This window comes from Ursus maritimus, unplaced genomic scaffold (assembly GCF_017311325.1).
Source record: "Ursus maritimus isolate PB19 unplaced genomic scaffold, ASM1731132v1 scaffold_9, whole genome shotgun sequence".
Taxonomy (NCBI): Eukaryota; Metazoa; Chordata; class Mammalia; order Carnivora; family Ursidae; genus Ursus; species Ursus maritimus.
The window spans coordinates 48,156,313-48,182,632 of NW_024427107.1; the positions used below are offsets into that span (position 1 = coordinate 48,156,313).

The 26,320-nt window shown below is 33.9% G+C and overlaps 1 protein-coding gene across 33 annotated transcripts in view; it reads left to right on the forward strand.

The window, feature by feature from the left end:
• RIMS2 (regulating synaptic membrane exocytosis 2) overlaps positions 1–26,320 on the forward strand; it is a 561,128-nt gene that overhangs the window by 426,196 nt on the left and 108,612 nt on the right. For 12 of the 33 annotated variants that reach the window (XM_040625662.1, XM_040625667.1, XM_040625668.1 and 9 more), the window contains one exon: positions 6,201–6,373. The exons of the other annotated variants lie outside the window; for them this stretch is intronic. In XM_040625662.1, coding sequence (XP_040481596.1) covers positions 6,201–6,373 — 173 coding nt within the window. The remainder of the gene's footprint in view (positions 1–6,200; positions 6,374–26,320) is intronic. 33 annotated transcript variants of the gene reach the window in all.

Consider the following 26,320-nt stretch of genomic DNA (forward strand, 5'->3'; position numbering starts at 1 on the left):
ACGGTAGACTAGAATGGGTGAAGAGTTACAGATTCTGAGGAGAAAAGTGATAAGTGCATTCGTTTAGAGCAAAAGCATGAGTTCTGTAGCTACCTGAGATTGACAGATCTGGAATTTCATCGCAGAACTGGCATTTCCATTTCTAAAAATTGTGAGACATTGATGGAAATAAATAACAGATGATGAGAGCAGGTGATTGCTAATAGACATGGAGTGACCACGGAGCCAAGCCTTTGTGAGCGTCATAATTGACTGCTAGCAATAATTCTTCCCCTACAAATTCTCCAGGAAAAATTACTAATCTTACAAGTTTCCCTCAGACCAAAAGACAGTTGGCTCTTTTGTAAGTCTTGGCTGATAGGGTAATGGCTACGCTTTCTACTGTTACAGTTTTTTTTTTTCCTGAAGCTGTTCTTGCTATTCCATTTTTCACAAGATTTCCCTGGATGAGTAACTTACAGATATGTCATCTTTTTGTCCCTTACTCATTGTCTCCTGATGAATCTCAATGAATCCTACAAACAATGCACGTATTTCTAAACCCCACGCTTGTTGGTATACACCAAGTCTGCATTTGGTGACCACTTGATAACTTGAAATCAGCCATGGTGGGAGTATTTATTCCTCAGAAATTAGCAAATTGTAAATCAGAACTTTTTCCCCTTGGATACTTGGTTATTAAAAACATATATCCGCACACCGCTGCCTATACCCACCACGGGGAATAAGAGGATTACATGACTAAACTCTTTTCAGCTATCTTCACAGTATTTTATACTCTGATTTAATGCTTCATACTGGAGGTAATACTCCAGTATACAGTCCAGATAAAACAATCATTCCCTTCATTTCAATTCATTAAACATTTATTGAGCTCCTACTACCTGCCAGGCAAGGATCTAGATAATGGGAATACAGACTAAAATAAACAGACAGTCATTATTCTCAGGGAGTTTATAATCTAGGCAGAATAGATGATAGATAGATGATAATAGATGATAGATAGATAGATAGATAGATAGATAGATAGATAGATAGATAGATTTGTGTGTGAGAGAGATACATGAGTAAATTGTAAGAAAGGCATCAATAAAGTCGTATAGGAACACTCCAGGCAGTGACTAACTCTCCTTGAAGGAATTAAGGAAGAGTTTTCTAGCAGGGATTTCATTTGTAGGATATTGTTTATAAGGCTTAATCTTAAATTAGCCCTCAGTGTTCTGTAGCTTTTCCTCAGTCTCTTCTCCCTCTCAGGGTAGAGACCTTATCACACAATACCCTCTTTAGGAGTCCTATCTAAACAAAATGATCTCTAACAGATTTTTGTACAGTGCAACATTCATACCAAGCACTGATAAGGGCCTTGGCTGGGGCTGAGGGGAGTCATCTGGAAGTAGCTCCTCAAAGGGAGAGTCTCTACAGTTGTGGTACTATCAAAAGACAACAGGACTCTGAATTATGATCTGAAATACTGTAAAAATAGCAAAAATGAGAGTGTCCCCTTGCTCAAATGATCATTTCATTGATCATGGTGCCAAGACTCCCCCTCCTCTGTTCTTGTCTCCTCCAGACCCCCAAACTGGTGTCGAGAGCCCTGTCCAGAATTTCAGCTTCTCCTTTGCCTTCCAAAGATTATGTTTGCCCTATTTTTTTCCCAATCTCATGATCTGTTCATTGTGTTTTCCCTCTGAATGTATTCAAGTATTTGAATGTCAGGTATTTCCTGATGACATAAAACTTATTTTTCTTCAAACTTGGACTTTTTTCCTGCCTGGTATTTTGCAATAACCAAGTCTTGCACTAGATTTCCAGACAACAAATTGCAGTTTTCTGGTGAAATTTAATAAATCAAAGATAAGCAATGCTCAAGGGAACTCATCATCCCACTCCTATGTTTTGTCTGAGAAGTTCATGTACAGAACTCAAACAACCTGAGTTGCTGAAATGCCGGTAGAGAAATCAAGCTGGGAAATTGCCTAATTCTAAGAGGTTCAAATGAGTATACTGGAGAAATGAAAATCTTATTTTAGAAAATTGGATTTTACTTTTTTCTCAGGAATATTATTCTAAAATTTTAATAATAACTTTCCTTTTAATAGAGCTTTGATGATACGCTGTTACTTTCCGCTATTGTCAGATGAATAGAGAGAACATTAACTTTTCTAGGCCACTTAAGAACTCTTTAGAATCTGGAACATCCTGAAGAAGAATAATTTCCTGTAAATTTTTCTAGTTCATGATCTACTTAATAGTAATGTACAAAACATCAAAATGCTGTCGGGAAAAGCTTCCTTACTCTCTTCCAAGATTTTAATGATCTCCGATCAGGGCACAATTTTCAGCTGAGATCATATAATCCTATGCAATAAATCTTCTTTGTTTTTGCTCCATTAAAGAGAATGGTGAGCATATCATCCATTGTTGATCTGTCAGCTGTAAACTAATACATGGTAATTGTTGAAAACACTTTTTATTGTATGGTGCCAAGATAACACCAACCATTTTCTAAATAAATGAGCTTATTTGCATTCAAAAGTACCTTGGTACAATAATAATTTAGCTGCTGCTATCTCACTGTTAAACTATAAGCTTTTGTTTGCCATCATTTAGGAAAAGAAAAAATACGTTTAAGAAATTTTTAAAAAATGAATCATTTTAAAGTAAAGTCTAGTACTAGGTCATTTATAATTTTGATTTCTGGGATTTTTTGGAGTCGTATATATGAAGATGTTATATTCTAAATATATTCAAAATCTGTTCTTCTGAAGTTCTATTTATAAAACAGATTTTTTTCTAATATTTCTCACTTCCTATGTTTCTCATTCTGTGTATCATATGTGAATTTGTAATGGAAACCTGAGCTATACCCTTAAGTTGCTTAGAAGTAGACAGAGAAATGCGCTTAATGAAGGCCTTGAGAAGGTAGTAGAATCCTCATCAAACTAGGGCTAATCAAACTTAGCTAATTTGTATTCTTTCTTTATATAAACTTTTCCACTTAGTGTCTTTTAATTTAATGACTTTCTGCTTTAGGCACTGGAAATGAGCAGTTGCTGTGTGCTGGGCGCACTACTGGATATTTTGAATATATCATCCCTCTTATTCCTTACAAGAATCCTTAAGATGAGATTTATCCTTATCTTACTGGTAGGAAAACTAAGCCTCAGAGTTTAAATTAAATCAAATTAAGTCTTTGATTCTTAGGTGCTAAGAGAGTTAGAAAAATAAGGAAGATATTGTCCTGGCCTTTAGGAGCTTATAGTCTAGTAGAGGGTTTGAAAATTAAACATGAACACACACACACACACACACACACACACACACACACACCTTTAACAAGAGATAGCATGTGTTGAATTCTATAAAACTATGTATGTGGAATCTTACCTTTCCCTAAGTTTTGCATATCCAAAATTTTAGCTCAGCAAATTCGATTATCTAAGAGGTCTTAGCCAAAAACATGTACAATGTACACTATGTGCATTTTTTAAAAAAAATTCTTAAACCGTAGGCTAGTCTATATGTACCTATGAATCATAGCAACAGGATTAAAAGTCATGACAACTCAAAAAGACAAAGGCTCGAGTATGCAGTCAGAATCCGAACTAGCGAAATATAAAAGTCAAGTAAGATTTAGGATTCAGAAGTGAAGGCAGAGCATTCAGACAAGAACCGAGCAGGGAAACCGGGATACAGAGGTACCAGTTGTCTTTGGATATTGAGAAAAAGGACCCAAGACAGATATTAAAAGTGAGGCATGCTCTGTGTCAGCCAAGAAGTGTTACGTATTTCCTACTGGGGGAAAGCTACTTCTCATCCTGGACTGGGAATCAGTAGTTCTCAGTAAAATAATGGGATTTGGATGACCCTGCTCACACTGGGAAGGTGAGCCCGGAGGACAGAGCAGGAGTCAGTGGAAAAGTTTGGTTTAATATTTTAATTTTACTTTATAAACATATTTTCTGAAATGAATCTCTTGGAGATATGTAAAAATGGCTATGTTTTTATTGTAGCGTAGAGCAGTGTTAAAATAATGTATTTATTTGGGGGTATTTCTACCTAGTGTTTTCTTCGGGAAAGATGTACCTGGAATCATAGTATTCAACTACTGTTGAATCATCATCATCATCATCGTCGTCATCGTCATTTGTCATTTATTAAACACTTGTTATATGTCGATGTTGTGCTAAGTGCTTTGTTACATACATTACCTTATTTAATCCTTGCAGCAGACCTAGGAGATGGGTCCAGTTGTCCATGTTTCAACAGATAAAAGAACTGGGACTTACAGAAGCAATTGGCCTGAGATTACCAACGTAATAATTTTATGTAGCCAGGATTCAGACCAACAATTCAGTCTCACTCCAGAGCATGTGCTCTGGTTACATTATTATTTCTTACTACCTCTTACAGTTAAAACTTAGGGTTTTTCATTTGCTTTTAGTACATTTTTTTTTTTTAATATCCTGGCTAACTTAAATAATGTTGGATCCACCCATTGAAATGCTATTCTACACAATGGCTGAAGACCTTGTCACTTAAATTGTTTTTAAAATATTTAAAGTGACTTCAGTTTGAAAAAGAAAATCATGGACTAAATGTTCTCCAAATAAATTCAGTGTAAATAAATAATCTACCTTTAAAATCAACATGAGTGTTCTATTTACATAGATATTTATGGGAAAAAAGGCAGCAATTTTGCAGAACTGAAGTGTATTCTTTTTGATACGTGAGATTTATCCAACAAAGTAGAAAGTTAAAAGAGACTAAAAAAGGCCAATACCTCACCTAATTTGAATATATATTTGTAGATTAAGGAGCTGATTATCAGATTTTATGGAGCCTTAAAAATAATCCCTTTATTTTACATTTGAAGAAAAGGATAAGTCATTAATTCCAAAATATATAACTAGACACTGAGAGATCCTGGGGGGGGCGGAACCCAGATCATTTTAATCTGATTTAATGTTTATATTACACCCTATTACCATTCAATTTATCTTAGCCAGAATGTTTATATCTATCTAATATTTGCAGTGAATTGTTATTCTTACGGGATGGTTTATTAGGTAAAGATTCTTCAAGTCACCGTAAATTGTTTATATAAGATAATCATCTTTCTAGGGCTTTGTGAAATTTGCTAGTATCTATGATTAGAAAAATCTCCATTGCAAAATCGACCAAATAAGGTTGTTTCAACATTATGTTTGAAGTACATATAAATAAATAGTTACTAGCAGATATTCTCTTAACCCGCTAGTAGCCATCAGTTAGTAATGATACAATCATAATTATTTATTTATATTACTAGATAGCAGAGTGTATTATTTCTAATTTTCAAAACAACCCTGCAAGGAAGATCTTATTATCCCTATTATTTTATAAACAGGCTTATAAAGGTCAAATAATTTGCTCAAGTTTACCCAGCTAGTGAGAGTTTTCCTTACTCCACGTTTTCCAGACTCCAAAGTCTCTTCCTTTTTACATCCCAAGTGTCATGAGTGTAAAGCATTTATGATGGTTTGCAACTTACCAAAATATTTGACCACCCAGAACACCGTGCAGGCTGGCTGTGCCAGATAACTATTTGATTATTTCAATTCCAGGAAGTTCGAACTATTGTAAATAATAATGACTTTTTCTGGTATTTCTAGGATTCATCAAAATTCCAGCAACCATGCAAAATTAAACTCTCTTTTTTTGGCTCTTCTTTTAAAAAGTTAGTGTTTTAATAATTAGATTTTATATTATCTCTAGGTTTTCAGTGAAGCATAATGGATTACAAGAGAACGTTGATGGCTACTAAAATTGGTCATTACAAGTTACAATGGCAAACTTATCGTACCTTTTTTTTAATTCTATACAGAAATAAGACAATTCTACTTCCTTATATTATGTTTATTTCCCAGATTTTACCTAAATGTTCTTCCCTGGGGCCATTGCTATTGTGAAACTGTTTTAATGGCCTTCATTGGGGTGTGGTGAAAATGCTCTAATTGCCTTTGCTAAAAAACAAGGGTTTCATATAAATTGCATTTTTCTTTTAGGATAATTGCCATTCACTTTTGTTTTATATGCCACTGAGTGGGGTTTTGCAGTATCCTCTGTGGACAATTAAAGTGCTGAAATAGGAGAAGCTAATGATTGCTTTGTGTGGTAATACTGACAACCTCTGCGTGTTTGTCAATCTGTGTTAACAGTATCGATCAGGATGGGATCCTCATAGAGGGGCAGATAATATTTCCACTAAATCTTCGGACAGTGATGTAAGTGATATATCTGCGGTTTCAAGGACTAGTAGTGCTTCTCGTTTCAGCAGCACGAGCTACATGTCTGTCCAATCAGAACGGCCAAGAGGAAACAAGAAAATCAGGTGAGTAAGGGGACTTTAGCAGAAAATTCTTCTAAACATATTTTAGGAAGTCTTTGATTTTTCTTTGGATAAACATAAAATCCTGGATTTCGAAATGGTTAATACGTGTCTGAACATATCACTTTTTATTATATTTTTATTATATTTTGGTCTATATTCAAACTGCTTGCACAGGAAAGTTTTATAGAATGTAATTTTCTTACTAGACTACTTGAAATCATATCACGAGTTATTTTTTCATGTTTGACATTTTAAAAAGTAACTCTGTTATTATTATATCTTTCCTGGAATTAAAGTGACGGCTAAATGAAGACTTGAATGTGTTAATGTTCCAAGGAATATGAAAAATAATATTTTGAAGGGTTTTTTCCCCTAGCCTAATACACTTCAGTGATTCAGAATACATAAGAATATTACTTTTTTAGTATGATGCTCTCCCATTCTCCTGAAACTTTTAGAAATACATGGAAAAAGTCCTGGGCCTCTCAAGAAAATGTATAAATGTAATATATGTTAGTATAATTTTCACTTATCACCTGACCTATAGATTTTATGGACACCTAAGCTATTTTTTTTTTTTTTACTCCCATTACATCAGAAAACATCTGTAATGGAGAGTACAACTTTTTTCCATGTAACTTTGTGACAGGAAAATATGATCTAAAAATAATGATGACTAAGTGTTGCTTACATAGTGTTTCTTCTGGTGTGCACTGGAGAAAAAATATTCAACATTTAAAAGATAGAATTTTTGTTTGTTTTAGTTTTCATTACTTTTCTGTTTAATTTCATGTGCATTTTTTTCCTTGACTTTTTCTTTCTTGTTTGTGTTTATTTGCATGCCTTCGATTTGTGTTGCTTTCAAAAGGCCAAAGGGAATAGAAGAGGGAGGGCAAGAAGGGCATAAGCATGAAGAGATAGTTCGTGAGAAGGAAGAGGTAAAGGAAGAAAAACTTAATGAGAAAGGGACAGAGATCACAAAAACATGTGATAAGGAGAAAAACAGAGAATCAGGAGACGAGGAAAAAGCACAAGATATACCTGAGCAAGGGAAAGAAAAAGAACAGTGGAATAAAGAGGATTTGCAAAGACGATTTTCACAAGATGATGACAGGTAAAATTTGCTTATTTGTGTAGACATTTCCCATTAGTAACTTTGTCCTTCTTCCTAATCCTAAAAACTATTTTGCTATTTACATTTGGTTTATTTTCTTGTGTTTTATCTACTTAGCTTCTAATACAACTAGTTCATATATTGGCAAATTAGTATCAAACAGGCTTATGAAACAGTCTGTAATTTGTATCCACTAGCTCTGAGGGTCTGGTTTATTTGAGTTTCTTTATGACTCGCTGAATCCAATGTAAATTTCCCTTAGTTCCTTTTTTGTTAGTTGCTGTATAACTTCTCCATTTGTAGAGTCAAAATTTTTAGAATGAGCTTCTGAAGGGCCTGAAAAAGTTTAGCCTACTTCATAAAAAATATTATACACTGGAAATTAACTCTAAAAATGAGTGGCAAAATAGCTAGCAAAAAGTAAGCTTTATTCAGTCTCTGGCTCCCTTGCCTCTTAGTTTTCTGGTGGGTTTTAGCCCAGTTTTGAGTACTGAGGAAGATTGCAAATCAGGGGCAGTACTCCTTGATACTCGGAAAAGGATAGATGCCACGGGGTTTGTTAGAAGGCAAGCAGGTCAGGTTAGCTCCCTCGAAAAATTCAATCAGCTAGAGAAACTGCCAGAGAAGGAACTTTGAACAGGAAAGAAAGGGAAGAAATATAAGCAGCAAGTATAAAAATAGCCATGTTTTCATTTTCATAACACAGGCACCAAGTAAGTATGGAGCTATCTTTCTCTATAGTGCTGTACTGAAGGCCACCTCAGCACAACACATGCAGTAGACTTCATCTTTCTGCCTGGGAGATGAGGTTTCTCTAATTACATTTCTCAGAGACTGAGAATTGCACATTGTGTCCATTTTGGAGGAATTTGGGTTTCTACTCTATCCAGAATTTGATTTTATGTTAGTACATAGTTGGCTTGATAAGCATACGCTATTATAAGCCAAACTTTGCATTATTATATATAAACCCAATCTCAGTTTGTACTTACTGATAATTAATGAGAAAGATAATTGGGGCAGATGTTTACCTCCTCAGCATACAGTTCCATGGTTTAGTCTATGACACTTCACCTTTTGTCTCAGGTTGGTATACTTGACTATAGCTGTGATCTGTGAAAGTTTCTGCATAACAGATATTAAACCTAAAAGGAATCCTAAATTTGGCCGGTTATGTGATTTGAGTCTAAACTAGTAATTGCAAATCTACCTTCATTACTTATCTAACTTTCAATAATTACAGTGGTTTAACAATAGAGACCATTTTTCTGATTTGTTGAGCATAGAATAGTTTCATCATTAGTTCACAGAGAAAAGCTTTCAGTGTTTCCTGGGAAGAGTTTCCTTTCTTTCAAAAGCAAAGCAAAATCCGGGTCTCTACTATCTTTCTTTCTGTATACTGCATAGAGAACACCTGAGCCCATTGGTGTTTGCCTGGAGCCGAAAGTCTAACATACCTGGCTTGGTGGGCAAAGGTTTGGAGAATATTTTCATTTTAAGTTCTCAGTTTTTAATGTATTACTTTCTTCATCATTTCCTTGAGGGAAAGATGGTAAATTCCTAGCAATCTGAATCATCAAGGCACTGTAGTAAGCTTAAGTAACTATATAATCCTTGTGAAACTATAACGGAGGCCAGGCGGATGTCTCTAGGGAACATAGATTCTATTAAGATGGTAAGAAGTATCAACTGCAATTATTACTTGTAGGAAACTTTTGGTGTCACTAATTATTGCAACATAAGATCTTGAAATTGCTTTCATTTCTTAGAATAAAATGAACAGTCTTTACTAGAGGAAATATGTCTGAGTACTCCAGGTAATATTTTGTCTTGGTCATTGATGAACACAATCATAGATTGTTTAAACACTAAAAACAGCTTATGTGCTTATACAAAATTATTGGAAATAAACTTATTCTATAATACACCATTGACATTTTATGCCTTTTGCTAGTAACCCAAGTTTTATAAAGGAAAAAAAAATCTGACTTCAGAGTTTAAGTATTTATAGCAATGCTAGAACTTAAAATTAACACAGTGACTACGATGTACCAAATCCATTATAGTTGCTGTTTTCACTACAGTAATTGAATCTCATTGCGTGACACAGAATTATGTTGTTTGTGATCTAGTAGTCACGGAAGAGTAAGTCTTCTGAATATGCAGGTGAAACACGAATAGGAAAAGTAAATTCAAAAATGGTTCATTAAATTTTTGAATATAGTATTTTTTCAAAGTTGATTAATAAATAGTATAGTCTTATTTAGATATTTACATTTGCATACATGTATATAAGTCTGGTTAATGCCCCTATATCATTAGTGTTTTTTTGTAAACTCTAGAAAATCCAAAATTATATTAACCATTTAAAGTATTTTTTCCCAGTCTGCGTACACGTGTGCATGTTCTAAATTTAAATCTATTTGCATCCGCCGATTACATACCATATATGTGTGATAAGCTGGCTCAGAAAAAAAAGTGTTCAGAGTTCAGAGGGAAAGAGAAAGCACTTATTCAGTCAATACTTATTTAGAAAATTTCTCATGCACTGTACTAAAAACTAGGGATAGAAATGAAATTAAGCATTTCTAAATATCTAAGCTGAGAGTGAAGCAGTTTCTTAGCCTTGTGTGAGTGGACATTTAAGGAGAGCTTCATATCCAAAAAATGTTATCAATATACCTAAACAAATTCACAAGTATATTTGAGGAAGGAATTTGGCACAGAAAGGAGGGGATCTTAAGTAAATCTGCAATGAAAGAAAAACAAACACTGAAAAATATAGTATTGTCAAAACCAACAATATTGGTAGCTTTATGATCGAACTAGACTCATCTGTTCCTCCAGGTTTTGTTCTAGGGCTATAAGACGAAAGAAAAAATTCACGAGATTTGTTCTCTATAAATTTTGAGTTCTCAGGCATGTCTGTAAATGCTAGAGAATTATAATTTCTTTTTAAAGAGAATGTTCTTGAGGTAGGGAAATTTTTTAAAGGAAAAAGGTCAGCATCTGTTCAAATATTCATGAAAAACTGTTTTTAAGAGACTTGAGCCATCTAAATTGTGTAGGTTAAAGTTCTTATAATCTTTAGAATGGCAAGTAGAATAATTTTTAATGAAATAGTTATTGCTACTAACATGTAGATCAGAGTTATAGATTGGAGTTGAACATTTTCATGACTATGTAATACAACTTGGTACATACAGCATATTTATGCCCATGTTACAGACTGTTAAAGGAGAAACAGTATGTCTCATAAAAGTAATTGTGGATGAGGCATCTAAAATACCTGGATTCTCATCCTGACTCTGTCACATCTACCTGCACACGTTGTCTGGGCTTTCTTGCTTGGAAGGGATGGAAGGAAGGGATGATTCACACTCCTTCCCATCGTACACAGCCAAAAGGAAAGTAAGCATCTTCTATTACACTGATGATTTGTCTTTATTATCATGAGCTCAAGACATCATTGGTTCTGCAACTAATCACTAGCAGAACGAACAGCTCAGCAAAAGTTTCCATCATTTGATAGATGTTTCTATCTATCTGTTCTAAAATTTAGGTGACCAGTATTTAATACTCCATAGATCAAGCTGAGTCTTTCAGTTTTCTGGAAGTATGTTTCAGTGCGAACTCATCCCATAGGGCATACTGATTGACTATGCTGTTCCACTATTGTGTTACTAGTGGTCTGTGCTTTCTTCTGCTTTTTTCTTTCTCATTAAGGCTATCTTCTAGTTAGTACAACTGAAATCTTACAAGCTTGAGTAATTTCTCCTCTGTTTTATGATTGTGCATGAAAAGGGAATTTTTAAAAAATACATAAATATCACTCTTGGAATTTTGATTCTGTAAGTTTGGGGTGGAACCCAGTAATTTGCATTTTTAAAACAAATACCCCAGGTGGTAATGATGCTATCTATCCTTTCATTGGAGTTGCTTATATTTCCTAATGAATTTTATGATCAGCTTGTCATTTTTGGGAGGGGAAAAGCAGCTGGGATTTTGAGAGGGATTTGTTTAATTAGATCAATTTGGGGACTGTTACCGTCTTAAAAATATTGTCTTCCAATCTGTGAGTATGAGATGTTCCATTTATTTATTTTCTTAACTTTCTTTCAATGATGTTTTATAGTTTTCAGTGTCCACATCTTACACTTCTTTTGTTAAATTTATTCTAAGCATTTTTGGGTGCTATTATAAATAGAATTGTTTTATTAACTTACTTTTAGTGCTGTTCATTGCTAGTATCTAGAAGTACAATTCATTTTTATATATTTATGTTGTATCCTACAGCCTTGCTGTATTTCATTTATTAGTTCTAAAAAGGTTTCTTTCTTAATTCCCTAGGATATTCTATATAAGAGATCATGTGATCTGTGAATAAAGGTAGTTTTACTTCTTCCTTCCAATCTAATGTCTTTTATTTCCTTATCTTGTCTAACTGGCCTGGCTAAACCCATCACTACAATCTTAAACAGAAGTGACTCATAGAAAGTTCTTAAAAGAAACAGCCATGTAGGATTTCTCTGTATTAGCTGTCACAGCATTTTTGAGGATGTTTTCTCCGATGCCACTCATCCATTTTAGAAGAGTCTATGCAAAACTTTCTTTTAAAATTCTGTGAGTATTTCTCCTAAACAATTGATGTATCTGCTTCACAGAAAACAAAACATTGTAGCCCATTGTATGTTCTCTTTACCTAGTCTATCAGGAAGTCAAGTTCATAGTCAAAACCTATTAATTCCATTCAATTTCTTGAACCACGTGATATTAAAATTATTTTACATATAATAATTGACATTTTCACTTTTGCCTCTTTTTTGAGGCTTTGCTTTTCTACTTCTATTTTACTATAGTTTAGCGTTCTGTAACTCTCTTAAAACTTCCTCAAATTATGTATGCTTCTAAGTCTTAACAGTTTTCATATTTTATTGTGCAGTGTTTTAGAATTTGACCCCATTACCCTTCTCTTCTTGAAATGCTTTTTTCTCTGAGCTTTTGTGATTGTACACTCCTTTAATTCTCCATCCATCTCTCTGGTCACCTCTGTTTTTTCTGTGAGCTTTCTGTATGCCCCTTTTATGTTGGTATTTTTCAGGATCCCATCGTAGGCCCCCCCTTTTTTTTACTCTATACATTCTATCTTGTTGATGCATTTTAATTCCATGGCTTCAAGTAACATCAGTATATTAATGACTTCCCAATCTGTATTTCCACTCCAGATCTCTTTCTTAATCATCCGCCAGACCTATTCAGTCCTGTTCTGTCCATCTTCTTGTCTGTCCTAGAGACATACCAAGCTCAACATGTAAATTAAGGGGCGCTTGGGTGGCTCAGTCAGTTAAGTGTCTGCCTTTGGCTTAGGTCATGACCTCAGGGTCCTGGGATCCAGTCCTGCATCGGGCTCCCTCTCAGTGGGGAGTCTGCTTCTCCCTCTCCCCCTGCCCCTCCCATTTATGTTTTATTTCTCTCTCTCTCTCAAATGAATAAAATCTTTAAAAAACGAACAAACATGTAAAATTAAATTCATCATACTCCTCACCAAACAAGCAACCAAAATGAATGACCTGCTTCTCTTGTACTGTCTTTCTCAGTGCATGGCACCCATACTCTTAGACTTGCCCAAGTGTAGCAACCCAGGCAGTACTCTTTACTGAACACAATTCCCTGCCTCCAGTCACCAAGTCTGATGGATTCTAATGTTTAATCATTTCTGAAATATGTCCATTTCTCCCTAACCCTATTTCTACTTCCATAAATTAATCTGTTATCTCTTAAAGAGATTAGTTTAGTAGGAAACTCTTATCTTTTAAAAGTAATAACCCATAACTCTGAGCTCATTATAATAATACCATTTATGAATTATATACTTTTAAAGATGAGTTTTTATGGTACATGAATTAGATCTTTTAAAATGCTCAAGAAATACTAAAAAATTTTTTAAATGTTCAAAAAAGTAACTGCAAAAAAAATGAATCTGTAATCTGTGTTGCTTCTTCAGTAAACATTATGATCATAGTGGTGATAAATGCAGATGATATTTTGTTTAGGGCTTAGTTTGTCAAGCATGTTTTCTTCTATTCCATTTCTCCTTAAGAGTTACCTTTCCCTAAAATGTTTATCTCTCTTTTTAAAAAACTCTTGCATACATTTGTAACATCGCCAGGGTGCTTAAGATGAGTACAATACAGACCTCATTCTTAAGAAAAGGTGATGACTTTCTTTTCCCCTTTTTTATAGTCCCAAATTTCTCCTTTGCACAAAAATATAATTGTTGGCCTGAAACTATGAACTCTATTTATATATTGAAGATTCTCAGTTAATAAGTAAATAAGCTATTCTCTTAAAAAATTAAGAAAAATTCCTGGGTTAATTGATTCTCCATCATATTATTTTCCATGTGTGCTTATGACTTCACGGTCTCCATATTGGATCACTGACAGTGGAAGCTTTGACACTTGATTATGTATACGGTCTAAAGAGAAGGAGCTCTGAAGATAAAGTGCTGGGAAGGCTCTGCTACTAGAGTGAGAACCTAAAGATGGAGGAGGGCTTTGGGTCAGAAACATAGGTGGATGGATTGGCTTAAAGCAGAAAAAAGGCAAATATGAAAATAGGTAAGTTAGACTGGGAGTTGGGAAGTTGGTTGTCAGTACCTGATGGCCTTACTTTTCTCAAACACATAAGAGGCAGAATGTAAGAGTTTGTAAGTTGAATTAGAGGTTTGATTTGAAGATTTGGAATAATCGCTGAAGAAAATCAGAAAAGTAGCTGACCAAGGACAAATTAAAGGGTTGATAAATAACTCAATAGATTCAACTGAGGGACAATTACAGGAGACACCAGCATGGGAGAGTAGTGTGATCTTTTCCAGCAGCACTGAGCCAATCCAAGTATAGGTACAGAAGTCAGATTGTAGCATTTGTGGAGGATGGGAATTTCAATGCGAGGGGCTGTTAGAAAAATAACAGTGGAAAGAAATTAAGGGTGCTCAGGTAAATATCAATGCTACACAAGAAGGAAGAAAAGTCCAGCCAGGAACCGATAGACTAGGAGAATGTAGAGAAAATCCAAAAATTGGAAAACTGTATCACATCGTACAAAAGCAGATTTAGGGAGCTGGAACGGTGAGAGGTTTTAATATCACAGTATGACATTGAAACTGAAGATTGTGTGGTGGAGCTATTTCACTAGTTAGCAAATTTTAAGACGTAGCCTTTGGAGCAAGTAGAATAGAGTGGATGAAAAGAGTAAATGTGAAGGTAGATGGAGTTAAGAAGCAGTTGGTTAGGTCTTCTTAATGAATATGTAAGTCTCACCGGATTACAGTAAAATTGAGAGTTGAAAGAAGACTAAGCCAGCTCCTAAAGACTTCAGTGAATGAGTCAATGGCCATGAAGTCACCAGATGATAAGAGGAAAGGAGAAAAAAAGGAGAAGTACATGTTGGCATATCCAGAAGTCATACGCTGCAAAAAAACCAAAACAGAAAACTTTTAAGTAAAAGTAGAAGAGAAATATTTTTTTAAAAAAGTAGCCAGTAGTTAGAAGTATTACAACCTATGAAGAAGGATAAGTATTTGTCACTAGAAAGGTCTTCAGGGGAAGCAATGTGTTCAAGGAAGCACCAGGTTTAAGTTAAGACAAGACATAGATTGTTTTGTTGACCATAATGGAAAGGGTATGGAATAAGTAATTAGAGTATAGCTTTGTAATAGAGCCACGTGGCTTTTCCTCTGCTGTTGGTGTCATCACATTTTCAGGGTATTCTTTTCAGCTAAGTCATAGTATTTATACTTCAATACCACATCTCTATTTTTTGATATGAAATTAGAGATCAGTGTTAATTAAAATTTACTCCCACATCCTGCATAAATTTTAAGAGACTTATAAAATTTAATGGACTTCATAATATAATCATTATTAGTAATTCTGTTAATTTGTATTTCTCTGGTGACTGGTTATCCTCTCCTGTTACCTCCAGAAAATCCTATTCAGAGGTGTCTACACATTCATTTTTACTGATGAATCAATTTCACTATAGTTAGAATAGCAATTGAGGGTTATATACATTTAAAATGTCTATTAGCCTTCATTTGTATACTGAACTTTTGTTTTCTGGTATTACCACCAATGGTTAAGCTGTAAGTAAATAATGTTTCTGTAGATTTGTTTTCTATAAGAGATAAAATTAATTTTCTTGCTCTTTTTTTACATTTATTTCTAACATTTTCCCCACTAGTTGCATGTTAGAGAGTAAATTTAGTATGAAAGTAGAGAAATAATTAAATTGGAATGACTTTCACCATACAAAATAATAGAAGAAAAAAACTATGGCAGTAGTTTCCATCATATTTAGTATTTTTTTAAGAAGCCAATAAGGACAATTAATCTACAGCTATTATTCTAAACTAAAGGCAATATTCAGAGCTAGTGACTCCTAACAGAACTACAGGTATCCCTCAGGATGAACAAATTTAACGTATAGAAGTTTGATTTTTATAGAAATACTAAGAGTAAGATCAAGTTCAAAGTGAAAGAATTTTCAAGCATGAATATTATTAGGCTATATGGCAGTATATCAGTATAATGTGGTACTGTATAGTATGACTTCAACTTTTTTTTTTCATTTTCAATTTCTGATTCTCCATGTAGAAAAATGGGATCTGATCTTAAAGAAGCAAAAGTCATGGGGAAAAAGTCCACAAACACCTGGCCTGAGACTTGAGAACCTTAATGACACAATTCCAATCTTTATATTTTACCCTTATTTTGACTTCAGTCTTTCACACTTACTGATCTTTCTCCTTACAGGCTCTTGCTTTTATACTTTTGTATGTATGTTCACATTGATTCTTGTGCCTGAATTGTTTCTCCCTTTCTGTTTATGACTAAAGTACCTACCCATCCTTCAATACTCAACTCAAATATAAATTCATCTAAGAAATGCTGTCTCTTTTTTCTTCCTTCACAATTTATCTGATACCCTTTACAATAACAGTTTCTCTTGTGGTGCTCATATTATAGTTAATTATGCATCCATTTAATCAACCATGGTTGACCATTAGTTAGCCTTTTGAAGATAAGTTATCTATCATTTATATCTTTTTATTGTTTTATCTCCCAGTATGTACTATAGCTCACAGAAAGTAGGTACTCAGTTAGAGTTTGTGTATGAATATATGAATAAGTAAGATTGTAATAAAGCAGTGAAGATATAGAGGTGTAAAGAGCTTCCAACATAGTGGTTCTGGCTTCCAGCATAGTGCAATACTCAACATGCTCATCTCACTCTTCTTCAATGAAAGTTTAAATAGTCCAAGAGATCGTTTGTATTGCATTTAGGAAAGATTTCATTGGTTGATGGGTTGGTTTACTGATTTGATATATGACAAATTGTTATCTCTCTCATCTTGATAGTTTTGGATAGGATTCGAGAATTCATTTTACGCTGTTCTTTTAGGGTGCATTAGTTTGGTATTAATTTATCTATAAATAGTATCTTAGGGAATCCTTTTGTTATTTTTTTTTATTTATTTATTTATTATTTTATTTATTATTATTATTATTACTATTTTATGTTTTTCTCCCACCCTTGTCAGACTTCTTACAGGATTTTTACATATAAAAACAGTGATTGTCATTAGGATGGGGAAAATAAGGAAACTTGAAAATTAGTCTTCTGAGACTTTCTATCAAGATATTTTGAATAAATTTTACATAGGACTAAATATTGAAGTTGTCTGAAGACAACTGCATATTTTCAGAACAATCTGTGAATTAACCAACTTTACTATTTTTGTTTATCATGAATTATGAATTATTGCTTCGCATCGTATACCTGTCATCTGTAGAGACTTAGCCTTTCAGTCTAACACATGGAGGATTCAGCTGGCTTGCTTTGCAAAGTTGTGAATGAGAACTTGATGCCATGTTACACTGACTCATAGTAAGCATAAGATCACTTATCATCATCCAAAATTTATTTTAGTATCAAAATAAATAACACATAAGTCTTCCAAAAATATACATGAGAGATAACGTAGCATAATGGTTAAAACTTAGCTGGATTCTGACAGAACTAGATTGAATCCTTGTTCTTTCAGTTCCTAACAATGTAACTGTGGGCAAATAAAAACCACTCTTTTCATCTATGTATCAGAGATAACAATAACTTTTTCACAGGGTTGTCATGAAAATTCAATGAGATTATATCCTTTTAACACCATTCCTGGCATTCCTGGCACAGGATAAGCATTTGATAAATAGTAGAGATGGGTAAAGAAAGAAAAAGGGGGCACCTGGGTGGCTCAGTCAGTTAACCATCTGCCTTCCCTTAGGTCATGATCCTGGCCTCCTGGGATAGAGCCCCATGTTGAGCTCCCTGCTCAATGGGGAGTCTGCTTCTCCCTCTCCCTTTACTTCTCCACTCCCCGCCCCCGCCCCGCTGATGCTTTTGCTCTCTCTCAAATAATAAATAAAATTAAAAAAAAAAAAGAAAAAGAAAGGAGAGGAAAAATAAATTATAAAATTCTCACTTTTTGTGGTCTTTTTAACTGCATATTTCATAGAAACTTTCCAGTAACACTTTGACAGATAATTCAGAATAAGATAAGTCCATCTTACATTTTGTACAAGAGGAAATAATTTCCAAAATACCAAAGAGATTTCATGATAAGATAATTTCACAAAGTAATATGGGAGAGATTCTGAAAAATGTTTATAAGGTTTGTTTCATAATTTGATATGGTTGACCTTTAATGGTCTTGGAGTTGAAGTGCTTTTATTCCTTAAAATTCCTTCATTTATGCAGCAGATATTTTTGAGCATCTTCCATATGCCAGAACCTCTAGTAAAATGGGGGAAATACTGGTTGACAAGACCTGGTCCCTGGGGCGCCTGGGTGGCTCAGTCATTAAGCGCCTGCCTTCGGCTCAGGGCGTGATCCCAGGGTCCTGGGATCGAGCTCCGCATCGGGCTCCTCTGCTGGGAGCCTGCTTCTTCCTCTCCCACTCCCCCTGCTTGTGCTCTGTCTCTCGCTGGCTGTCTCTCTCTCTCTGTCAAATGGATAAATAAAATCTAGAGGGAAGACAGAGTAATTAGAAGTAAATAAATGATTACAATAAGTAATTACAGTAAGTAAAAGTATAAAAAGTAATTCTAACATGTGATTTGATAATACTTCCCCTTAGTACATCATTTTAACAACTCACTTAATTATCTCATATAAAGCTCTCTACTAACTTTGAAATACAGATGTATGGGAAATGGAAGTTATAAAAGGATATCTAAATTGTCTAAATTGCCCAACATTAAATCATTTAAACTGAAGCAGAGACAGGTGACTCTTTCAGCATTATACAAGCTAGGAAAACATCCTCAGAAGAAAATCCATTATTTCTTATAAGCCTCTAACCATTTATGAAGTCTGAATTAATAGCTTAAGACATATTTGGAACCTTTGTTAAACAGTTGTTCTTAGCTCTGATGCAAACCAAACGTGAGGCTTTTAAAATCTAAAAAATACAATAATGAAAATTTTACATACTATTTTGTACTTGGGACTCCTGGGTTCTCCTATTTTGTTTTCTTTTTGTTTTTTTAATCTTCCTGCCATGTAAATCTGAAAGGGTCTCTCAACAAGGTAAGATTATGAAGTATGAATACTTAGACATATATAATCAAATCTTTTAAATTGGTACTTTCCAAGTGTATTTCCAGAAAATTAACCCCACGAACCAATGCTTAAAAACAAATGGTTTTAAGGGCAACAAGTGTGGGAAACCAGTAAGCATACTGTTTTTCTCTTCGGGATTCGTAGTCTGTTTCAGCATTCTGAGAAGTTCTGTAATAAAGTTGTGTTTAAACCAGTATTTCCTAAATATTATGATAGATTATTTTAGTGTAATACTTTCACATTTTTTCTGAGAAATATGCTTTAAACTCAATGTCATGCATTCATTTTCATTCCTAACTTTGGCTTGCATTCTCTCAGTGAAATAAATATTTTTATTCTTGCTGAGCTTAAGCATAGAATTATGGTACAAAATTTGGGATTTCCCAGATGAGATTCTTAGGGCTGAGAAAACTTACTTATGGGGATTGATCTTGTCCCTAATGAAGCAGATAGGTGGGGCCAGGAAAAGAATTGTAAAATCAACTAGAAATTCACAAATCTGACAAAGAGGAAAAGTATTATCCAAGAAATATGAGATACGATTTATCTTCCAAATGAGGACACTAATAAAGGGGATGCATAAAAATAGCTCCTATAATTCACAAATATCATGAACATTTATCATTTTTGCTGACTTTTCACCTGTACTTTAAAATTTAATTCACCCCGTCTCCTGTTTAGGAAATCACTTCAAACAAAGCAGTTGAGTCACATCGTAGAGATGGAGTTGATGGGTAGCCCATTTCTACCTTTTCTATCCTTTTCCATCTGCTTGGACTATTCGTGCTGAGATCAAAGGAGGTGATAGCTCTGGAGCTATGATGTCATAGGTACATGGATGTACCGGTGTATGTGTGTGCATGTGCTCTCTAGCACATGCTTAATGGAGCTCTTTCCCAATTTCCCTCCTTAAGAAGTGCTCTATGAACTTGAGACCTTCTTATGTCTAATTTTCTAGACATCCAGAGTTGTTATTTAATGTAGTCCATGACTCCCACAGCTAATATTTTAACACATCTTTAAACTTTACTATTTCTACCGTCATTAGCCTCTTCATTAAAAGGATTAACTGTACATATTATATAAGACCAACATGAAAATTCTCTTATGTTTAAGGATATATAAAATATTCATCAAGGTCTATCAATATGATAATGAGTGAATATTATAAGGGAGATATTTGTAGACTCATTTTTAAATTCAGTATATAGCTACTTCATTGTCCTATTATACTTTCAAAGGCTTCACCACTTTACTGTTATCATTCTTTTAGTAAATAATGTTAAGGGGCGCCCACGTGGCTCAGTCAGTCAGGTGTCCAACTCTTGATTTCAGCTCAGGTCATGATCTCAGGGTCACGGGATGGAGCCCCGCATGGGGCTCTGTGCTCAGCATGGAGTATGCTTATCCCTCTCCCTCAGTTCCTCCCCCTGTCTCTCTCACTGTCTTTCTCTCTCTCAAATAAATAAATAAAATCTTTTAACAATAAATAAATAATGTTAATATATTTACAGAGTACTTTACTGGTTAAAAACTAATTTTATATATAATACATACAAATATATGTACATATTAATATATAATATAGTATATTAATACATCATATATGTGTTACGTATAGCACTGCCTAGAACACTTCCTAGCTTAGTGCAGGTCCTCAGCACATATTTGTTGAAGAATAAATGGATAAATGAATGCCTATTTCTGTAATTTTTTAAAATGTGGTTTTTCACTAAAACAATTGAACTTAGATAATGAATGAGAATGATAAGTTTAAAAAATAAAGATTTTCAAATACCAAGTAATTAGATTAAATTGAGTGCCTTTTCCCACTAATCCTCAAACTATTATGAAATATTTAAGCACCCTATTACCTCTTCTTGATTACAATTTTTCTTGTTAATGATTCATTCTTAAAATCTTAATGTAGTGCTTCCCTTTTCTTCTCTTCCAAGATTTTATTTAAATTCCAGTTAGTTAACATAGAGTATAATATTAGTTTCAGGAGTAGGATTTAGTGATTCATCACTTACATACAACACCCAGTGCTCATCACAACAAGTGCTCTCCTTAATGCCTATCACCTACTTCACCCATTCCCACCACCCACCTTCCCTCTGGTAACCATCGGTTTGTTCTCTGGAGTTAAGAGTCAGCTTTATGGTTTGCGTCTCTCTTTTTTATCCCCCCACGCTCATCTGTTTTCTTTCTTAAATTCCACATATGAGTGAAATCATATGATATTTGTCTCGCTATGACTGACTTTTTCACTTAGCAAAATACTCTCCAGCTCCATCAATGTCATTGCAAATGGCAAGATTTCATTTCATTCTTTTTTATGGCTGGATAATATTCCCTTGTATACATCAGGGTGCATGTATTCCTTTGAATCAGTATTTTTGTATTCTTTGGGTAAAGACCAGTAGTTGTAGTGCTTCTCTCTCATAGTTCAACTATTATATACAGAAAGCCACAGACCATTATTGGAAGGGACTTCAGAAGTTCTCTAGTGATCTGATCTAAAGTTAGACTCCTATCAGTGGTTTGCAAACCAAGCTCATAAACAAATTGCCAGGGGAGTGTTTTAAAAACATCAATTCTCTGACCTTAGTATGAGAATTCTGTTCCAATATATCTAGATGTGATAATCAGTAACCCTATACAGTATCACTGATAGTTGATTGTTAATCTGCATAAAGAATTCAGATCTCTACCTTATGAGGCAGTCCACTATATTTTTGGACATTTGTAACTATTGGACTTTTTTAAATGGAGCCAAACCCTACCTGCCTATAACTTTTTTAAAAAATGGTCGCTGTCTTAGGCTAGAGAGTGATTATAAGGTATTCACTTTATAATTATTCTGCAATTGAGTGTATGTCTTACATACTCCTTTGTATTTGTGACATATTTCACAAGTTTAAGAACATGAAAGTTGAATTGGAACAGAGTTATATCAGGGACTAACACCTCAGAATTGAACCAAGTTATGTTTGACCCACTGGGTGGGGGGTGAGGGAGTTGGGAGGGGTGTAAAATATATTTTTAAATTATTTTATTTTAATTAATTTATGTTCATTAGTTATATAATTATTATTTGCCTATAAGACAAAAACAACACATACCTAAGAAGAATTCTGTCTTTAAATAGTATTTATCCAAATTAAAGATTTGTCGTGTTCCACCGATCTCTACTACATTAACATTTGCATTTCACTTGCTATGTACAAATTGTTTTACCCATTTGAAGTTATTCCACAATTTGATAGTAAATCAACATAGCATGCATCTTGTATTGAAAGGATGCAAATAGCTTCAAAATAGTGAAATAGTGAAATTTTACCTCTTTAGCACAATTTAAAAACATTGTTTGTAACAATGATATAGGAAAAAACAGTGAAAGGGAAGGTGAAAGATGAAGAAAAGAACAGAAAGGTATTGAAAGGATTAATGTATTTTCTTTAAGAAATAGATAAGTTGTACTATAAAGCATTTTTATTAGTCTCTTGTGTAAAACCAAATATAGTAATTAGTAGTATTTAAGCCCCTCAGAAATTTGTTCGTAAATGTTAATAGCTAATATTTCTGTTAGCCAGAGTTAGGACTCTCGGACCACATCATTTATTTTGAAAAATCTTACAGTTCCATTTTTCTGAATTGATGGATTAGATATCTATGCCCTAATCATCAGCAGAGTTGCTGTGGAGAATGATAGACTAAAAACTCAATATTCTTATAGTGCTTTTATTGTTCAAATTTTCCTCTTTTTTATCATTTAAAATTCTCATTTACATAAATTATAAGAAAAATATTTAAGCCCCAATAGCTTTTTAAACTTGTATTGAAGGATTGCTAATTTTTAAACTCTAGTGACGATGAGAACACCTGTGAGTCAGTATTTCTTTTCAAATTGAAAATAACTAGATGCATGTCTGAGAATATTACTACATAATAGTTTATAATAATTATTCTGCATGACAAAAGGTAATAGCAGTGCTCTGAGGCTAAGACTATAAATGTATTTGAATTTGCATTCAATTTATTATAAATCTTAAAATATAATGTTAATAATGGTGTTTAAATTCTTAAGCTTTTAGCAAAATAAATTGCATAGGAATAACAGCTGCCCTCATTTCTTTTTACTTCAGAAAGAGTTGTCTATTTAAGAAGGTATTTTGTTCATTAAGTCAAGGATTAAGTTTCTTCAGTGCTAGATTGACAGTATCACCCTTGATGTCTCTATTGAGTCATTAAATATTTCTGCTTTCAGTATTTGCATATTTATAATGAAAATCACATGCAAAAAAATATCTTAAGGATCTTTTAGATGGTTCAGTGAGGAGGCTAGGATTTTTAATTTTATTAGACCAAAATCTTTGATCGTTCCTCCTAATAATACAGAAACAGTTGCTCAGTGTATCTGGTGTTGACCAACTAGAAATTAACTAGAATCGTTCTTAACTATATTTTACTCCCATGCTTTACCAGAAATAGGAAAGTGACCATAGAAAGTGCCTATCCCAAGATCCCTGAGATTCTTTTAAAGGCAACTTTGACAGAATTTTCTCCAGACTCACTAAGTGTAATTTCTATGAGTCTACAGTGTTCTAAGACTAGTCTGGGATCTCGAATTCAAAGTCTTACAGAGGCCAAGTAGGTAATGTAAGTGATTAAAATCAGGTTTAAGGACTAGGTAGTATGGGAGCTGTGGCCCGTTGGAGAGCACGTGTTCCCCAACGGGTCCAGTGCTGCTCAGCCCCAGCTAGTCCTTGCCAGACTGGAATGCAGGCAGTACTGCCAGGTGGGACCTTTCAGGAGACCAAGCCCTAATCCCCTAATCCTTATGTTAACTTTGTAAAGATGTCTTCTGGCTAAAGAAAGTAGATCAGTGGGCCAGATTCACTGGTGGGGGACGGGGGTACTGGTTTGCATCTGAAATAGTAATTATTCCTGAGAATACTGAACCTGAGTTACCAAAAGCTCCAAATGATTAAAAAAAAAAAAAAAAGAATAAATCCTATGTTTTAGAACACTCTTTAGTAATGTAAGTACAAACAGATGAATCAGAATATTACATTTCTAAAACGTTCTTGTTAATGATTAGCTAGCTAGGCAAGGAGATAGATGTAAATAGATAAAGTGATTGATTGGTAAATAGATGGTAGAAACAAGCATAATAATAGGATGTTATATGGAATTGTTGTACAGAATACTATAAAGCCCTTAACAGAAATAATAAGTGCTGTGATGGATTTAAGTACCCAGGAATGGAGCTAATTATAGAAATGCTAATAAGTATAAATAAATGGTGTTGCCAATGTGGAAAGCTTTGTCTTCTATATTTTATAATATGATTACCTAAATTAAGGGGAAATTAAATGAAGCTTCATTAAGATTGCTAGAAAATAAAAAAGAAAACAGTTAAGTTTGTTCTTAAAATGGGAGGGAAAAATAAAATAAGACGAAATCAGAGAGGGAGACAAACCATAAGAGACTCTTAACTATAGAAAACAAACTGAAGGTTGCTGGGGGTGGGGGGATGGGTAACTGGGTGATGGGCATTAAGGAGGGCACGTCATGTAATGAGCACTGGGTGTTAGATGCAATGGATGAATAACTGAATTCTACCTCTGAAACTAATAATATACTATATGTTAATTGAATTTAAATAAGATTTTTAAAAATGGTTTTAGTAAAAGCAGCTCTTTAAAATGCAAAATTAAATAACTATTCTTGATTGGTTTGGAGTTCACAGGGTATACAGTGGGTTAGACTGAATTCTATATTTTCAGCTAGTAGTTTTGGAATTTTGAAAATTATTTAATTTACCATGGAAGGGGATGGTTTTAATTTTGTTTTTAACTCTGATCAAGTGTGTATCTGAAATCAAACAAGCATGGCACTATTAGATTATAATTACTACAATTATAATATAGTAATTATTATTTGTATGGATAGATAAGATTTCCTTTTAAAACACCTTCTTTGTCTATTAATCTAACTTAAATATAAGTAGTAATCATAATATCCTTCTCAGACTTATTTTTTAAATGATAAAGAGCTTTTCTTATATCATTCTAGAATTTGGAATAGTTCTATGTATAGTGAGTAACGTCAATAACTTTGCTTTAGAAATCTGCTCACAGCTTTGCCTTCTTTTTTCTGATCTAGTAACTCAGAAATGTATTTGTACAGTTTAACTCAGCTTTGTGCAAAATTCATCACACCGTACATATTAATATTTAAGTTGTAAAAATATATATGAGTTTTCAGTGTGTATATTGGCATACATTCTGTATTTCATGGATATCTTATAATCTAATGTATTCAAATAGGCTTACATTTTTAGGGTAATGGAATTTTAAAATGTGTAGGAATATATACATTTAAAAGAAAAATTATCTTTGAGAATTTCTATAGATTGTAATTATGAGCAAAATGATCTTTACATTTTGTACTGATTGGTTTATGTGAAATATTGTCTTCTGCTTTAATCAACAAAACCCAATACCTTAAGATAAGTATTTGGGAAATTTTTTCTTCTCTCTTGTGCTGAATTCTGAGATATCTTCATAGCCTTACCAAATTTCTGATTGCCCTCAGGCTGCCAAATATCTGTATACATTTATAAATTTAAGTGTATAATTTAAGGAAATTCTTACGCCACTAAATTGATTTCTTGCCAGAACATCCACCTAATTGGTGCCTATGAATCAACGTTCCCAGGTTGGAGCTGAAAGGGGCAGTTTAACCATTCTTAAGCGTCAGCCTGTCCTATTGCTGCAGTCGTGCTCAAAATAAAACCCATGGTGACTGAAAAATTGGTGTCCTCGAGCCTGCAAAAGTGACACACCCTTATTTGTTGCTTGAACAGCGAAAGCAAATGCATGCTTTTGCATGCAGAAATTTTGATTGAGATTTGGTCTGTCATATGTAAGAAAAGATTACTTCAGAACTCTATGTTTACTTAAAGCATAATAAAGCTCTTGTAAGTTTAGACAAATGTAGACCACGATGTGATAAGCAGAGTGAACACCCAAAGATTTTCCTAGCATATTTCCCCATGTTATAGTAGAACTGGCACTTGGTCGGATATATTCTAATTGCATGCTCCTATTAACACTGAGAGATGTGGGGTGAGTGTTGTCATTCTT